This window comes from Cyanistes caeruleus, chromosome 2, assembly GCF_971803275.1.
Source record: "Cyanistes caeruleus chromosome 2, bCyaCae1.hap1.1, whole genome shotgun sequence".
Taxonomy (NCBI): domain Eukaryota; kingdom Metazoa; phylum Chordata; class Aves; order Passeriformes; family Paridae; genus Cyanistes; species Cyanistes caeruleus.
This window is the reverse complement of record NC_141702.1, coordinates 73734103-73750218: the sequence shown is the minus strand read 5'-3', so window position 1 is coordinate 73750218 and position 16116 is coordinate 73734103. Positions and strand designations below refer to the sequence as shown.

The 16116-nt window shown below is 37.0% G+C and overlaps 1 protein-coding gene across 50 annotated transcripts in view; it reads left to right on the top strand.

Annotated features, from left to right (window-relative positions):
* The window catches only part of AFDN (afadin, adherens junction formation factor), a 125136-nt gene that overhangs the window by 99524 nt on the left and 9496 nt on the right, over positions 1-16116 (top strand). For 16 of the 50 annotated variants that reach the window (XM_086877934.1, XM_086877920.1, XM_086877906.1 and 13 more), the window contains 8 exons: positions 2971-3036; positions 3195-3268; positions 3769-3887; positions 4905-5099; positions 5370-5461; positions 5900-6088; positions 8590-9612; positions 15981-16115. In XM_086877934.1, coding sequence (XP_086734060.1) covers positions 2971-3036; positions 3195-3268; positions 3769-3887; positions 4905-5099; positions 5370-5461; positions 5900-6088; positions 8590-9612; positions 15981-16115 — 1893 coding nt within the window. Of the gene's footprint in view, positions 1-2970; positions 3037-3194; positions 3269-3768; positions 3888-4904; positions 5100-5369; positions 5462-5899; positions 6089-8589; positions 9613-11426; positions 11463-15980; position 16116 lie in introns of all 50 variants that reach the window. The other 34 variants (XM_086877935.1, XM_086877922.1, XM_086877907.1 and 31 more) reach the window with 3 other exon arrangements.

Here is a 16116-nt window from a genome sequence, read left to right as displayed (position 1 = left end):
GATGTGATAGGAGAAGTAAGAAAGTGTTTTCTACTGTCTGATTAGAGATATTATAAATAATTCTATCAGTGCAACCTGTAATCCACTGGCATTCAGTACCTTGATTGTTCCTGAGCTGAGAAGCCCATGTCTGCTTAATTGGTTCTCGCAAGAAAGGTATTCCATGTTTCTGATGAGTCTTGTTATCCCCTGAACCTTATGGTTCTCTTAGTGTCATTTTGTAAGGGAGTAATCAGAATTCTAAAGAGTTTTCTAAATGTGACCCTTTCAGATTTTTAGTGACCATGGTGGCTTCTGCTTTGTTCTTTTCTGTTTTGCTGGCTTCCAGTTTCTGAGCTGATATAAGATGGCTCTGAAAACAGTTATTTAGGAGTTAAAGTCAGTTTAGAAACCACTCTTATGGGTATTTGTGCAATTGAAAACATTTATTTCATCATTATCTGGAAGTCAATATAAGCCACGTATCATGGGCTTATACAGAAGGTTTCAGCTTCCTTTAATGTGCGCTAGGAGTCATAATCAAGCATGAGAAAGGTGATGTATATGGATGAATATAGTGTCTGATGGAATACATGAGTACCAAAGTTGAGTGATTAATGTGTGTGCTGTTTAAAGTGGCAGGGCTCTTCCAGAGGTTTGCTTGGTTTTACCTAATGTTTGTATGAGACAGATCTTTGCCTGGATTTCTGGACCTAAGGGGAAGAGATTCCTGCTAGTGTCCTTTGAAGTTAGAACTGAATAAAAATGCTGCCAGTTGCAGGGGGTTATCAGAGGAATCTGGTTATCCTTGGCCAGTGTCGCTACCAAGAAAAGCTGCTGTTTGGTTCCTGCAATGGCAAATGTGATGCATAAGGTTATATCTGTAAGGGTGGGTGGGTGAGTTGCTGTTGATTCTTTTGCCCTTTGGAATTCAAGGAGCTTGTTTTCAGGTATACTTAGTGGCTGGAGGGAGAGAAAGGGACATATAAGCACTGTAATTTAATTTTCAGTTCCCAGCAAAGGAAGGTGGTAGCTGGTTCTGCCAACAGTGCCCTGATGGGAACCAGTGCATTAGAAGGTTGAAACATTACTTCAGATTAGAAAAAGTGAAGTACATCTTCATCCCATCTTCATCACCACTGCTGCAGTGTAGAGCATCATGTGATCAATCTCCAGCTCTTGGTTTTTACTTATTTGATGAATCTTCTATTTGGTACATTTAGCTACATTATTGTTTGCGGGTTTTTTGGAATGCGTATGAACATGGTGAGCAGCACATTCATTTAGGGCTCTGCCAACTTCAGTTCCTTGTGAAAACTAACAACTTTTGATCCATTATTGAACCTGTTATAAGTACACAAGGACAAGTTCTTTCTTACTCCATGTCACCTTGAAGTCTTGAAGAACTCCTGCTAAAAGATCTTGTGATGTCCATCTTGGAAGTTTAGGTGTTCAGCTAGATCATCCTTCCTCATGTACATCTTGGTTGCTTGGGAAGGAAAAAAAAAAGATTCGTGAAGTGTGATTTTATTTTCCATTACATTTATCTAGCTATCTTCTGATTTTAACCAATTCTTCTGGTATGAATTTGAAATTATTATGCAGTTACAACAATGTTTCTTTTGAGCTCTTTTAAAAAAAACCAAACCAAAGTGGAACTAAATTTTTTTAATTGTCTTTGTATTCTTTCTAGACAAAGTATCTGTATTTCAGTTATTTTTAATTTTTGTTTCTTTTTATCCATAAGTATTGTTTAAGCAATTATTATGAAAAATTTGGACATGTAGACTGTTAGTCTGGAATTACAAGACTTGAAGGACTTATTTTTCTCTGGCTTTTGTGTAAACATTTGGGATTAACCTAAGACTTACTGAAAATAAGTCTTTCACTTGTGTAGAAACACGTCTGTGTAACACTAGCTTTTGAATAATCTTCACCTTGATTCGTATTTTACTTTATTATAACAATGGGAGCAATGCGTGCTTTTGCTGCCAAAAGAGTTGAAAAGGACAAGGGAAAAAAAGGAGGAAGCTGTATGTTCAATATCAAAGCAGCTTGGGGGGTTAAAATAGAAAAATTATAATTAAGTCTGTACTCTGTTGAAAACATACTTAGCACTCTTTTAAGTGACTTGCAGAGTAAAACAACACCGTTTGCTGTAGTAGATAAATGACAAGTAATAATCTTACATTATAAGAGACAATTTAAAGGTTTGTGATACTAACATTTGGACTGATTTGTGTGGTGTCTTGTACATTGGAGCATGTGGATGACACAACAGCATGGCTTGAATAGATGCTTTCATTCTTGTACCTTGGTATCTGTTGGTATCTGTCTTGCAATAAGTTCACTGTTAACAGTCCTTTCAAAATGCAGCAGAACACTTTTGAGAAAGATGTTATATGAATAAAATTGCATGGTTTTACAGTAGATTTAAATATTGGCTCTGTCAATTCTAAATTACGTTTTTCTGCTTTACTTGTTTTTGTAAAGCTAGACACACTCAGTTCCTTTACACTGGCTCCTTTACAGTCCTAATGAATGTAAAAATCATTTCTGTTCCTTTTTTCATGTAATCTGCAATTTACCTTATTTCACTGGGGTACAGTGCTCTTTAAAAACCTAATACAAAGAGGTATAAATAGCATATATGTAAAAGTGCAAATAAGTATTTCTTACTAGAAGGGGACTAGAGCGAACTTCTAAAGTGTAAGTTTTAGCTAATGTACTTTTTCTTATTCAAACTTGCATTAAGACCAAATATTCTTTGCTTCTAACAAAGCTTGCAGTTTTAATAGGCCTAATATTAAATTTTTCATATGACTTTAATTGAATGTAACTCTTCTCTGTGTAATTGGTTTTTCTCCAGTTTGAAAATACATAAAACTAATGAGAAAGTAGAGGTTTACTTAGCCATGTTTTGATTAAAGTTTGTGAAGTGCTTAGGAGATCAAATATAAATTAACTAAATTAATGCCTCTTTTTCTGTAGGGTGCTGGTCAAGACAAACTTGGAATATATGTCAAGTCTGTTGTGAAAGGAGGTGCTGCAGATGTGGTTAGTAATATTCTTAATCATCAGTTTCAAAAGTAGAAAGAGCCTTTGGAAATGCTTAAAAATCCTTTGTTTACTAGTTTGTGTGAATGATAAATTGTTTTAATGGAGATCATGTTAGCAGTGGCCTATGAATTTTCTTCTCTTGAATATGTATTTAGGATGGTCGTCTGGCTGCAGGGGATCAGTTGCTTAGTGTGGATGGTCGAAGTTTGGTGGGCCTGTCCCAGGAGAGGTACGGAATGCTTTCCTTGGTTGTTTTTATGTGAAGAAAACATTAGCTTAATAATGTACCAAAATGGGCAGAAGTTAATTTTCTTTACACTTTAGGCTTTGTCTTGGTGTTTGATAACTGCCTGTGGATAACTTCAGCAACAAGTTCATTTGTTTGTATACTGGTTTTTTCCTTCTTTCCATATGATATGGGTTATCTATATAAAAGAGATTGTATTATATATTTGGATTTTGAACAGTCTTTCTTTAGCTCTAATTTTAAATATTTTGGCTTCTGACCTTTTAAGCAGAAACTGTGAATAAATAGTACATATAAATATACAATAGGTATTGTCTGTGGACATAAACCTGTCTTCTTGTCATTATCTTTTAATTTTTTTCAAAGTGATTTTAAGTATTAATCTGAAAAAGAGTAATTTGTCAAGCAACAGATTACTGATAATAAGGGTAACTAAGTAATAGTGCTTAATTGAATTTTATTTGCTCTGCCTTTTTTTGCAGGGCAGCAGAACTTATGACTAGGACAGGTTCTGTAGTAACACTAGAAGTAGCAAAGCAAGGAGCAATTTACCATGGTCTGGCAACCCTGCTTAATCAGCCATCCCCAATGATGCAAAGAGGTAAAGATACTAATATTGATGTTAGTAAGAGCTTTGTATGTCTGCTTTCTGCACTTAAAAGAATGCTGAAAATCCAATAATTTACAATGTCTTACCAAGTATTAGTCTAATACTAATTCAGAAAAGAAATATAATTGCACAGAAAAGAAAGAAATTTCCTTTCTTATCAGAAATTGGCTTAAATACTGCTTGAAATTTTTCTAGTTAGTAATTAATAAATCCTTTTTCACATGTACCTTTCAAAACTTAATTATTTAAACACAATTCTGATTTGAATTAATTTTTATTTTAATAAACAGAATATAATGAATATAAAGGGCATTAAACTTAATGGTAGTTTTCGTCCCTTTTGTAAGAGCTTCTCTCTTCTCCGTAACCACAGAATGCAGGGTAATTAGTAGGAGAGAAATGAATATATATAGAAGCTGTGGAATGTATTTTGTCATTGAATTTTAATTTATTTTTTTTAAGCTAGAAATGTTGAAACATATCTCCGTAAGTTTCAGTGTCTGGTTATAAGAAGTTCTTGGATGCTTCTCCAGAGTTTTATTTTATCATCCTACTTAAGGGTACTAAAAAAGACATACTCAAGTCCAATATAAAATAATACTGGAAATAATTTTGTTAATGAAGATATTTTCTACCTACAGGGTAGTACCACAGTATAGGAAAGAATGGGTTAAAAGAACAAATCCTTATTATCACAGTTCACAACACCATGCCAGATGCCATATGCCTCAGTCGTCCAGAGCCCTTTCAGTATAACATCTTTAGTTTTTTCCAGTTGTTGTGGTACCTTGTGAGAAGTTCTTTTGAAGAATGCAGATTGAAGGAATTCTGTATATTTGATACAAGATTGGGATTGCATACTTGAAGAAAAAAGATTTTTAAATCTAGCATTTGCTTTACTGGGAACTTAATTTTTAAATATAAGCTCAAGGTGGTTCTGGTTTGAAAAAAAAATGCACTAGGCAGTAGTTAAGTGAAAAGGAGAAACTACGTATCCAACTGTTACAGTTTCTGACCGCCGTGGCTCAGGTAAACCCCGACCAAAGAGTGAAGGTTTTGAGCTGTATAACAACTCCACCCAAAATGGATCACCTGAGAGTCCTCAGCTGCCGTGGACGGAGTACAGTGAACCAAAGAAGCTGCCAGGGGATGACAGATTGATGAAGAACAGAGCTGATCATCGTTCCAGTCCCAATGTAGCAAGTAAGATAAATTACCCTTTTTTTGGGGATAGATGCCTCCTCCAGTAGTTTTAGAGGCTGTTGTATTCAAAAAGGAGTGATTGCTTTTAAAAATGGATTAGGTTTAAAATACCAGTGTAGGGGTAACATTTGGAGCAAGACTCTTGCTAGAACTACTTAAAGACAAAATTGTAGTTGTTTTGTGAATACTGTTACTTTCTTAATTTTTAGTACTAAGTTTTGTAAATTGTTATTAATGGTCGTGTAAATGCTTCCTTTAACTTTCCGACAGATCAGCCTCCAAGCCCTGGGGGAAAGAATGCTTATGCATCTGGAACTACCACCAAAATAACCTCAGTCTCTACTGGAAATCTTTGTACAGAGGTCAGAAGTGGCAAGCAAAATGCTGGCTATTAAACTTTCTTTATCTATCAATAGTGTCAGTGTGCCTGAGTAAATCCAGTGTCTTACTGAACTATTTGACTACAGCACTGGTGCTTGTGATTGGGTGGGGTTTTGCTTATTACAGCTAATTAAAGGTTGAGACAGTTTCCAATGATTTCATTAAACTTTGTTCATTAAAATGGCCATGTGATTTCTTAGGTTTGTACAATATTGCATTCTCGCTTTGAGACCATAAAAACATGAGTCATAGCCACAGTTATATTTGATACTAGGCAACATCTTTATCTCCTGTCCCGGATGAGTAATGCTTTTCGGAGCCAAAAAGAAATATTTGGAAAATGCATGTTTAGAACAATCTTCCATACAGATCTATGTGATTAGAGAATTCTACCGGGTTTTTTTCCCTCCCTTTTTCAGGAACAGATTCTGCCACCACGACCTGAAGCTTATCCCATTCCAACACAGACTTACACTAGAGAGTATTTCACATTCCCAGCTTCAAAGTCCCAGGATCGAATGGGTCCAGCTCAGAGTCAGTGGCCAAATTATGAAGAAAAACCACAGCTCCAGGCAGAAAGTAATCATTCTATCAATACTACCATGCAGGTGAGAATTTTTTTCAGTATAAGGAAACAAATGAGAAAGAAACTGCTTGCTTTCCATTCCTGGACTGCTAGAGAGTTTTTTCAGAATAGTCATCCTTCTATAACTATACTGTAAGATGGGAACAACTATACTTTTGCCAAGACGGGCTTGGGTTCAGGAACCCTATGGTTTGTTTTTTTTCCTTCTCATTTTGACTTTTTCCCCTCCCTTCTTTTCACAGAATTTGTTAGCATGTTCTGCAAACCTGTTACCTGGGGTATTTTAATCCCCTGTTAATGGGGTGTAAGTGGTAGTAGAGTTCATCTTGTAAAATGTTTTGTAGATTTCTGAAAAGCAAACTAAATATTCATTCTTCCAAGAAGGTTTATGTAGAAAAATATTTTCCTGAAGGGTGTGTTATTTAAGTGATAAAGTATTAAAATTTAAATAAAACTACTTTGAGACCTATCCAAGGTATTCACTAAAACACATTTCTCTGCTCCTAGTTAAAAACAGAAATGCATATTTTCAAATTGTATCTGTTATCAAAGTCTAGATGCATCTTGACATGGAATGAATTTACACCCGCTGTACTTTTAGAAATTCAAACACAGTGTTGTTCTGCTCCTGTTAGTGAGAACTTCTCTCAAATCCATACAGGAAATTAAACCTAGATCTACTAAATCTAGTTACTGGATGATCTTCTTTCTCTAATCCACCAGATGAAAAATATAGAGAGGGTGGGTTTTTTGGTTTTTTTTTTTTTTTTTGCTATTTCTTAATTAGTGATACGAACAGAACCTTATACCAGGCTTGTCTTTTATTTTTGGAAAAGTCTCATGTAAATTATCTTGAGATTATGTCTAAGTAAACAAAGAAAGAATTGTTTATTGGTTGCTCACACATATATGGGCAAATGGATTCAGTAAAAAGTTACTTTTTTTTTAGTGTTTTTTTAGTATTATAGAGATAAAATTCTCATTATTTGTGCTGTTAAAAAAAATAGATATTTTGTTCAAAATAGGTAATTTGGAAGGGAGTGCTGTAAGTTGAACAGCTGTGGCAAATAGATATGAAACTATTTCACTGAATTTCCATGCTTAACTCTTCCACATTTTGTGATTTCATCTCACTTAATCTTAGCTGCATAGTTTTAACATCTATGTGCTCTCTGTCAGTGATGGGAGAAGGGGAGGTGGGTGTCTCCAGAGAATGGTTCCTACCCATTTGTCTTAACTGAATTCTATGGTATTTGCTGCCTGGACATGCATCTCTCCCCTATTTAAAACAAGCTTAAGTGAGTGGCTTAGATGAGATGGTTAAAACTGGTAAAGGTGAAGCCCATCTATTAAAGTTGTTGACAGACACTGAATTTGAGCTATAGCCTTAAGGCTGAAGGCAGGGCAGAAAAGGATTTTGCTAAAGCAAAATAGAAACTTTAACTCCTTACAAGCACTCAAAGCGTTCATAGTTTTTCCATGTGAGACAATAGTTCTTTAAGTTGAAAATTAGGAGAAAACAGAAGAAAAATTTTTACAAAAATAAAAAAGTACACTTTAATTTTTGCAGAGAGAACTGGGCTTGTAAAAAATGCTGCTAGATGCCTGTTTTGTGTTCTGAAGGCATTAGCAAACTTTGGCTAGGTGCATCTGTACAGCAAATCTAGCACAAACAATTGTGTGTTCAGCTCTGTTGGACTAATAGAGCATAAAAAATACACTTGTTCCTTTCAAAGAAGGCATTCTTTAGAGGTCATAGTTAAGGTCATTGATGGAAGAAAATAAAAGGAGTTTGCTTTGTTAGTATTCTCTCAGTTGTTGATAATTGGTGCATTATGTGTTCAGTGCTTAGCAGTTCCTGACATTTGAAGTATGAATATTTGCTTCAAGAAAATAATTAACAGATTTAATAATCCTGGCTTATGGTCCAGTGTTACTTTTCAGATGGTCATTCAGTGCAATGGGACCCAGAGGTTCTATAGAAAAAGACTTGGTGTTTGATGCACTAAAGTGAGAAAAACCTCAAGGCCATTATACTCATGTTCCAGGAGCAGGTAGAATTAGACTGCCTGCCTGGATTCTGTACCCTGAATTGTGTTAGTAATGGGAGCTTCCTGCAGGGCCAGTTGAAGGCTGAATGGGAGAGCTGGTATGACTGAGTCACCGCTCAGTGTGCCAGGACTCTCATACTCACATGTGGGGGGAGGGGGTGTCAGGGATAGTCCTGAGAAACTGTGCAAGCTGGGGAGGTTTTCAGCTTAAATTCCATCTTGCATTCATCCTTCCTCCCAGTCCAGTGACCAGGCAGTTCCCAGGAGCTTGCTAAGTCTTCCATCGCTTGAATCAGTTAAGAAGACTGAGAAGAATATTTTATTGTTGGTTTTGGGAAACCTGGGCATGGAAATGCTGAAGTTTGTTAAAAGTAATTACCTTCAGTAATAAGAATGTGTTTTGTTAGCCATTTTCAAATATGTTTTAATGTGGATGGACTGTGATACATATGCCTTGTTTAATATTTTTCAGCGTGTAGCTCGTTCCCAGGAAGAGCTCAGAGACAAAGTTTTCCAGCCAGAGAGGAATCGTTTGGAAGTTGTTATACGGAAGGATGTGGAGTACATTGATCGGAAGTCGGACAGCGATCAGTGGATGAATTCATCTGTGGATTCTAGCACATCTAGCCAGGAACACCTGAACCATTCTTCCAAACCAGTGTCACCCGGTTCTTGTTTAACGAAAAGTGGACCTGGCCGTTGGAAAACTCCAGCCACTAGCCAGCCCACTCCAGTGGCCATTTCCCAGCCCATCAGAACAGATCTTCCCCCTCCACCCCCGCCTCCTCCAGTGCATTATGCTGCCGAATTTGATGAACTACAAATGGATTTGCCTCTGCCTCCCCCTCCTCCCCCAAATCAGATAGGAGCACAAGCGTCCTCCCAGGTAGCTGCTGCTGAGCGTAAAAAAAGAGAAGAGCATCAGAGGTGGTATGAAAAGGAAAAGGCACGTTTGGAAGAGGAACGAGAAAGGAAACGTCGTGAGCAGGAGAGAAAACTGGGCCAAATGCGTTCTCAGCCGCTAATTCCTGCTCAGTCTGTGGTTCCTCCTGTCTCCCTTCAACAAGTGAAATCAGAAAAGCCCTCAACTTTGCAGAGGTCTCAAGAAACAGTTATTCGAGAGCTGCAGCCCCAACAGCAGCCACGGACTATTGAGCGGAGGGACCTGCAGTACATTACTATCAGCAAGGAAGAACTGTCCTCTGGTGATAGCCTCTCTCCAGATCCGTGGAAACGGGATGCGAAGGAGAAACTGGAGAAGCAGCAACAGATGCACATTGTGGACATGCTGAGTAAAGAGATTCAGGATCTTCAGAACAAACCTGATCGTACAGCAGAAGAAAACGACCGCCTCCGCAAACTCATGCTTGAGTGGCAGTTCCAAAAGCGACTGCAAGAATCAAAGCAAAAGGATGAAGATGACGATGAAGAGGAGGATGATGAGGTGGATACTATGCTTATCATGCAGCGACTGGAGGCAGAAAGAAGAGCAAGGGTAAATTCCTTTCTAGAAAAAAATACTGTAAATTTATAGCTTGGTGGGTTTTCTTGCCTTGAGTATTTTTATGTTCTTAGAGGGTAAAGGAGGATGACACTTTCTTAAATGGCTTGGATTTTAAAATTAATAACTTGGAGTAGTTTCATTGATTAAGTAATCTATTACAAAAGTATCAAAGATACTTTTTATAGAATTCAGCTTTTCAGTTGAATTTACTTTTCTGGTTTTGGGGAGAGAAAAGTTCCTTTCAGATAAAGGGTTTTTGCCATGTACCTAAGAGTATGGTTAGAAGGTAAAATACAGAGAAATTTGCTTGCAGAAAGGTAAGCAAAAACATTTGAAATTGAAAGTTTGTAAGAGAATCAGGAATAAAAATAGTGTGATTTCTCCCTCCCCTCCCCAGTGTATTTACCTCTAAAAGTTTTTATTTATAGTCTTGGGACATGAACACAAACACTTAATGCATACTGTTTCCAGGGAATAGTGAGCTGAACAGACACTCCAACTTGCTGGTCTGATCCAGCTGTTACTTCTACCTTTATACCACCTCTCTGTGCTGACCTCAGCAGTGGAGGGAGCATCTATTGAGCCATGTGGTTTTGGGTGGTGTAATAGCTAATACATCCTGTCTAGAGCTCCAACTCTCACAGGCCTGTATTTTTAATGGTGTCCAGTTAATCAGCATCTGAGGTTTGCTTATCTTAGCTCCACTTCTGTGAAAACTCATAATATATGTAATAAGATAATACATCTGAATAGTATGGTGAAATTTTTAACCACTCTTGCTGCTGGCTATTGTCTCCCAAGACTCTGCTGCATCTACTGTTATTGAGAAAAAGTTTCTATAGGAAAATCTGTTCTTTTCTGAATAGCAGCCTGGATTCCCAAGTTACATACCAATAGCTGTGCTTTTCCAGGCTTAAAAGCTAGCTCTGTAATATGTTCAGTGTCTTCTGTGTGTTTGTCTTGAAAAGTTGACTTAATTCTGTGATAAGCAGTGTTTAATTCCTGAGAAATGTTTGGACATGCTTGTTTTGACATTTAGAAATAGCTTGTGGTTTGAGTAGGATTTGAGTTCAGGATTGTTTTGGCAGCTTCATTTCCTAAACTTACTCTTCTCATATTTGCTGCAGTCTGCATTGCTTTCCTTTTTTTCCTTATGCCTAACTTTATTACTGTGTAAAACAATAGATACCTCAAACTTGGAAATTGAAGAAAGGAAAAGCTAAATATATTATTTGGCAAACAGGTTGCCCTAAAGTCCAGCATTGCTAACAGGCAATTTGTGGCACATAGACAGTAACCAATGGGCATAAAAAAATTCACGTAGAACTGCCATTTAACGAACAATGCCTTAAAAATTTTACTGTGGCAAGACTAAGAAAGCCATGTGTCATTAAAAATAAAAAGCCAGTTGTATTGCATAACAATATTAGTCTTCTCTGCAAGTGCTGGCTTTAAAACACTGTTTGTGCATGAAGTTCTTCCAGCTGTTTACAACATTTTGAAACTTAAAAATAACAGTTGTCTTGAACTGAGTTCATTTGCATTTTGGTTACATTTCACTTTCAGAGATGTAGTTAAGTAGCATCTCTGTGGAATTACTGAGGTGTTGCATGAATCAATACTGATAGAAATTTTGGATTATTTGTTTTCATTTCCATATTTCACGTTTATGTCCATTCAGTTCCTCATTCTAAAGCTGCCAACTTAACAAATAAAAGAAAATGCTTTTGAAATTGCACAAATCTAACCTATCTTTATTTACACTGTGCATCTTTCTTTTTTTTCCCCTTTCTTACTACCTGCAGCAGACTGCTGTGCCAGCAATCTCTGTTCTAGATTTGGTATGTTTGTTTCTTTCTCTTCAATATCTCTTTCCCCTTTCAATTCCTTATTATTATTATTAATAACAACCCTATGTGCTTTGGATGATGATTTGGCATCTTTGGGTGTTCAAAGATCATTATGATACAATAAGCAGTAAGTTAACTGCAAGCATGCATTTGAATGTTTTCAGATATGGTGATTCCTTTCCCTGTGTTTCCTTCCTCATAGATGTTGTGTTCTGCTTGCAGACTTGATTTGTTTGTTGCAGCAGTGGTCTAACATAATGTGCCTTTTTGTGCAATTTTGTTTATAAAAATCTTTCTAATAACTTTGAATAAACAGGCTTTGAGGTAAGATTGCTTCCTTACCCTTTCCCACCCATGCAGGTTTTAGAGGAGCTCTAAGAACATTTTCTTTCCAGTTTGAAGGGAAATTGTACTGAGAGCCTAGTAATACAGCACACTTTTTCAGTACATGGTGACACCATGTTGTTTGCAGGTGTGAGAGGTGTTTGGTTTTGGCATTAATATAAAAATGGATTGTAAACTCAGAAATTACTTCTGAACTGGTATTTCCAAGTTGGTTTCATAAGCATGCAATCATTAAGTTACAATATAATTTCAGTTCCAATTGGTTAATGCTGTTCTCTTGAATCTAAAACATGACAGGCTTTCAAACTGGAGCAGTAATTGCTATGACTCCATCTAATTCTGTATTTTATTGCACTCATTGGATATGGGAACATGAAAAAGGAGTTTTGTAGTCTTCCAGAGCAGAAATACATCCCCTTCAAAGTCAACTTCTGTACAGTTAGTGTACCAGTTTGAAAGAAAGGTGATGCTTGCAAGTCCTGTTAGTAAAATTTAATTTGTGCTGCTTGAAAAAACTAAATGTGTCGGTTCAAAACACGGATTTGGATATTCAGCACTGCCTTATGAAAAAGAAAGTCACTTTTTAAAATGCATACTTCAGGTAACTTAAAAAATCTCAGATGTTCAGTTTTGTATTTGTGTTTTACATGAGCGTTAAGAAGTTTACAGCAGTGGAACAGGTGAAGCATTTCACCTTTCTGAATTAATAGGCCAGGAGTCATGGATTTTTCAGACTTAGTATCTTAGCAATATTTTCCTATTACTACACCTGTGTTTTTTTGCTCAAACCTCGATTCCTGGAGCTGCAACTAGATAGATAAAGTACTTTTCCGAGCAGACTGCAAATGTCTGGATCTTTCAGCAATAAGCCTTGGTGAAGGCAGATGGTATCATCAGCTTGAAAAATGGATTAGACAGATGCATAGACATCACGCCTGCAAACAGCTACTCAGAGGATTACACGAGGCTGTACCAGCTGACATCTCTAGTAGTGTGCTGAATGCTAGACAAAAAGGCCAGGCTCATGTGCCGCTCTTCTTGCCATGGTCAGAGACAGCAGAATACTGGGCTAGATGCATGCATGGCCTGAATCAGTCGATGATTTATGATGTTCATAAATTTAGCTTTAAAGAAAGGCAGCAGCTAATTCTGAAATAGTTGAACGCTACTCCCAGCAAATACAGCTTTTTCATAATTCCATTATTTTTATCCCATTCACGTGACTTTCGAGACATACACGCATCATCTAAACGATGCCACTTCATATACCCAAGTAATTGCTACGTTGTTTCTAGACAATAGCAACACTTTCTTATGTTTAATGCTTTTTTTGTATGTCTGTGGTGAGCATTGTTAATACCTGTTCAGCTAATTACAAGGCTGAAGGAAGGTGATGAACAGTTAATACAAGAATTGTCAGCTTAGATGGTGTTTGTGTTTTAAATTCCCTAGGCTGCTATGAGATCTGACCCAGCTTTTTAGCTGTCATTAAATAGATAGGTATAAATTTAAAGTTCTCCTGGAACGTCTCTTAAAGTGTTCTAAGCAATGCTTGGAGAAATGAATGTTGTCTGAAATTTGAGACTTCCTGGATTTCAGAATGGCCTGCCAGTCCTGTGAACATCTTAACATTCCTGGTAGGATCAGCCCACTGGCCCCTTTACAAGGAGCAGTAGTTCAGAGGAAAGGTGGACTTCTTTGCCCTCCTTGGTGTAGGAGTAGTGCTGCGAGTGTATGTTGGCAATAGGGAGACAAAGCTGTGTGACTGAGCGCGTGGTTGGCACTTTGCTATAGAGCTGGGTCAAAGCAGGGGAAAAGAATTGGTGCTTTGTGCTCAGTTGCTTTGCTCTCCATCACTCTGGCTATACAAATTAGCTGTTCTTCCCTGTTAAAATATAAACACATGGCTTTAGAGGAGATGTGGAAGTACAGTAGATTAAGTGAAAATGTGATTTTTTTTTTACCGAGAGAAAAACTGATTGGCATAATGAAGCATCCAGACAACATGCTCCACCTGGGAATCTTACAGCCCTCTCACTAAAAGTGGGATGCATAAAGCTGAATTTCCTTTGCATCTTGAAAATTTGGGGTGAAGTTAGAACTGGGTACTGTGGCACACACAGAATTACGAACACAAATGCCTGCAAGTGCTCTGGCATACCTCATCATCCCACTGCTCCCTGCCTTGGTCTGGGAATGCTCCAAAGTAGAAACTAGTTACTGATAATAAAGAAATTAAATGTCATCTCTTCATAGTTGATGTATTCTCACTTCTGCCTCCCGTATAATTTTTAGCCCTTTTCCCATAGGTATTAAGTTTAGAATAGCCTCTGACCTGGATGCAGCTGTCCTCACAATTCTTATGATTCAGATGTTAACAATTCCCAGGTGGGAAGCTTGGCCACTTTCGCCTTCTTTCTTTAGTTATGGTCAGAAGACAATTAAATAACCCAGTCTTATTTTCTCTTTAATTTAGTTGGAAACTCTTTCTTGTTTAAGTGCTTTTGAATAGGAACATTTGCTGCCAAGCAGCAAGGCATCTATGTCATAACCTGGGAGCAGTAACTACTATGTTCAGGGTGTTTTTCTACATGTATTTATGTATATATATATTAGCTACATTTCTTAAATGTAGTTGAGACAGGAATTTTCCTGTATTTTATCACCACACAGTTTTTGCATGCCTTTTTTACTTCCTTTTTTTTTTTTTTAATATTAAGTGGAAATTACTTCTCTTGTATAAACTCTTGTGAATTATTAGCTGTCTTTCAGTTTGACAGTAATATTATCTCCTTTGCTAAAATAATGCCTTTCTAATACCTAAGACAAGAAGTCTTAATCCAAGCAGGGAGTTGGTTGACTACTCTGTTTCGTGCCCTACACTGCAAATTGAGCTTGATCTTTATAATTTTCAGTTGGGAATGACAAAGTTTTAACTCTAAATAAGGGGCATTTACTTGGAGGTAGCATCCTCTAAAATACTAGTGCCTAAATGAAATGAATTCATTTTCTTCTTTAGCTTTCATGCTCAGAAATTAACAGTGGGTGGAAATAATTGTAAGAAAATTAGCCAAACTGTTCAGACTTTTTTTATTAATTAATTAGGGAGGAAAATACTTACATGAAGGTTGTCTTCACAAAGTCTATTAAGATTTAATTTCTCTTTCTCCCTTGCACTACTTTGTGTCTTAAGGGTCTTTTTCTATAAGTGAAATTGGATTGTAAAATAAAATCCAGAAGTAGAAAAGTATCCCTGCTACATGCAGTTTACAGCAAGATCAAATCAATTGTTGATTTATACTAATAAGGATAAAAAAAAATAATTGAGTGGAGGGAAAATTACTTTTAAACATACGCAATAGTAAGAAATAACACAGCATATAGTCCAGTTAATTTCTACTTGTATTACTGTGCCAGTGAATATTCTTGTCCATCAAGGGCTTATATGCTGTTAACTTTAAAGAATCATGCAAAGTTTGGATTGTGCTCAGTTTCCTACCTGTGCAGCATCATGTGCATATATAAACCAATACTGTCTGTTGGACATGAATTGTTCTTGTAAGCTGTTTAATCCCAGTAGTCAAAAGTGTTCTTCCTTTCACTCTCTGCTTTTTCCAAAACATATCTGCTGCAGATACAGTGGGAGACTTGATTTATCTCCTGAGACTATTTGCAGACTTGCTGAATGAGCCTGTTACTTTAAATGGATTGACCCTCTGACTAATGAGTCATGATTTTCCAGTGCTTAAATTCTAATCCAGAATGAAAAAAACAATTGACTGCTGGAGCTGTGGACTCTTGGTTCCAAGTATTTAATTTAACTTTACTGTACCTATGATTGTTGAAGCTCTTTGGAACATGAGCCACCTCAGTCTTTCACTGGGGGTTCATACATGACTGCTAAAAAATGTCTCCCTGTGTATTTTGTGCTTTTATGTATGTAGTCCTGTGTGCCTCTGTTTTGCTTTTTCTTTTTTTTCTTTGAGGATTTTAGGCAAGTCAGTGTAACAAAGCCTACTCATAATGGCTGGAAATTATATTGATGGATCTGTAGCATAGCATTTTCTACTGAAGGAGTTACTTTTAGATGCCAGTATTTGATTACAATTTTCTTTTACAGACCTTGCCCATGTGAGTGACCAATTAAAATTGTATCTCTGTTAGTTACAGGATGAAGAACGCAGACGGCAGCAACAACTGGAAGAAATGCGGAAACGAGAAGCAGAAGACAGGGCCAGGCAGGAAGAAGAGCGCAGACAACAAGAGGAGGAGCGGACCAGGAGAGAGGCTGAAGAAAAGG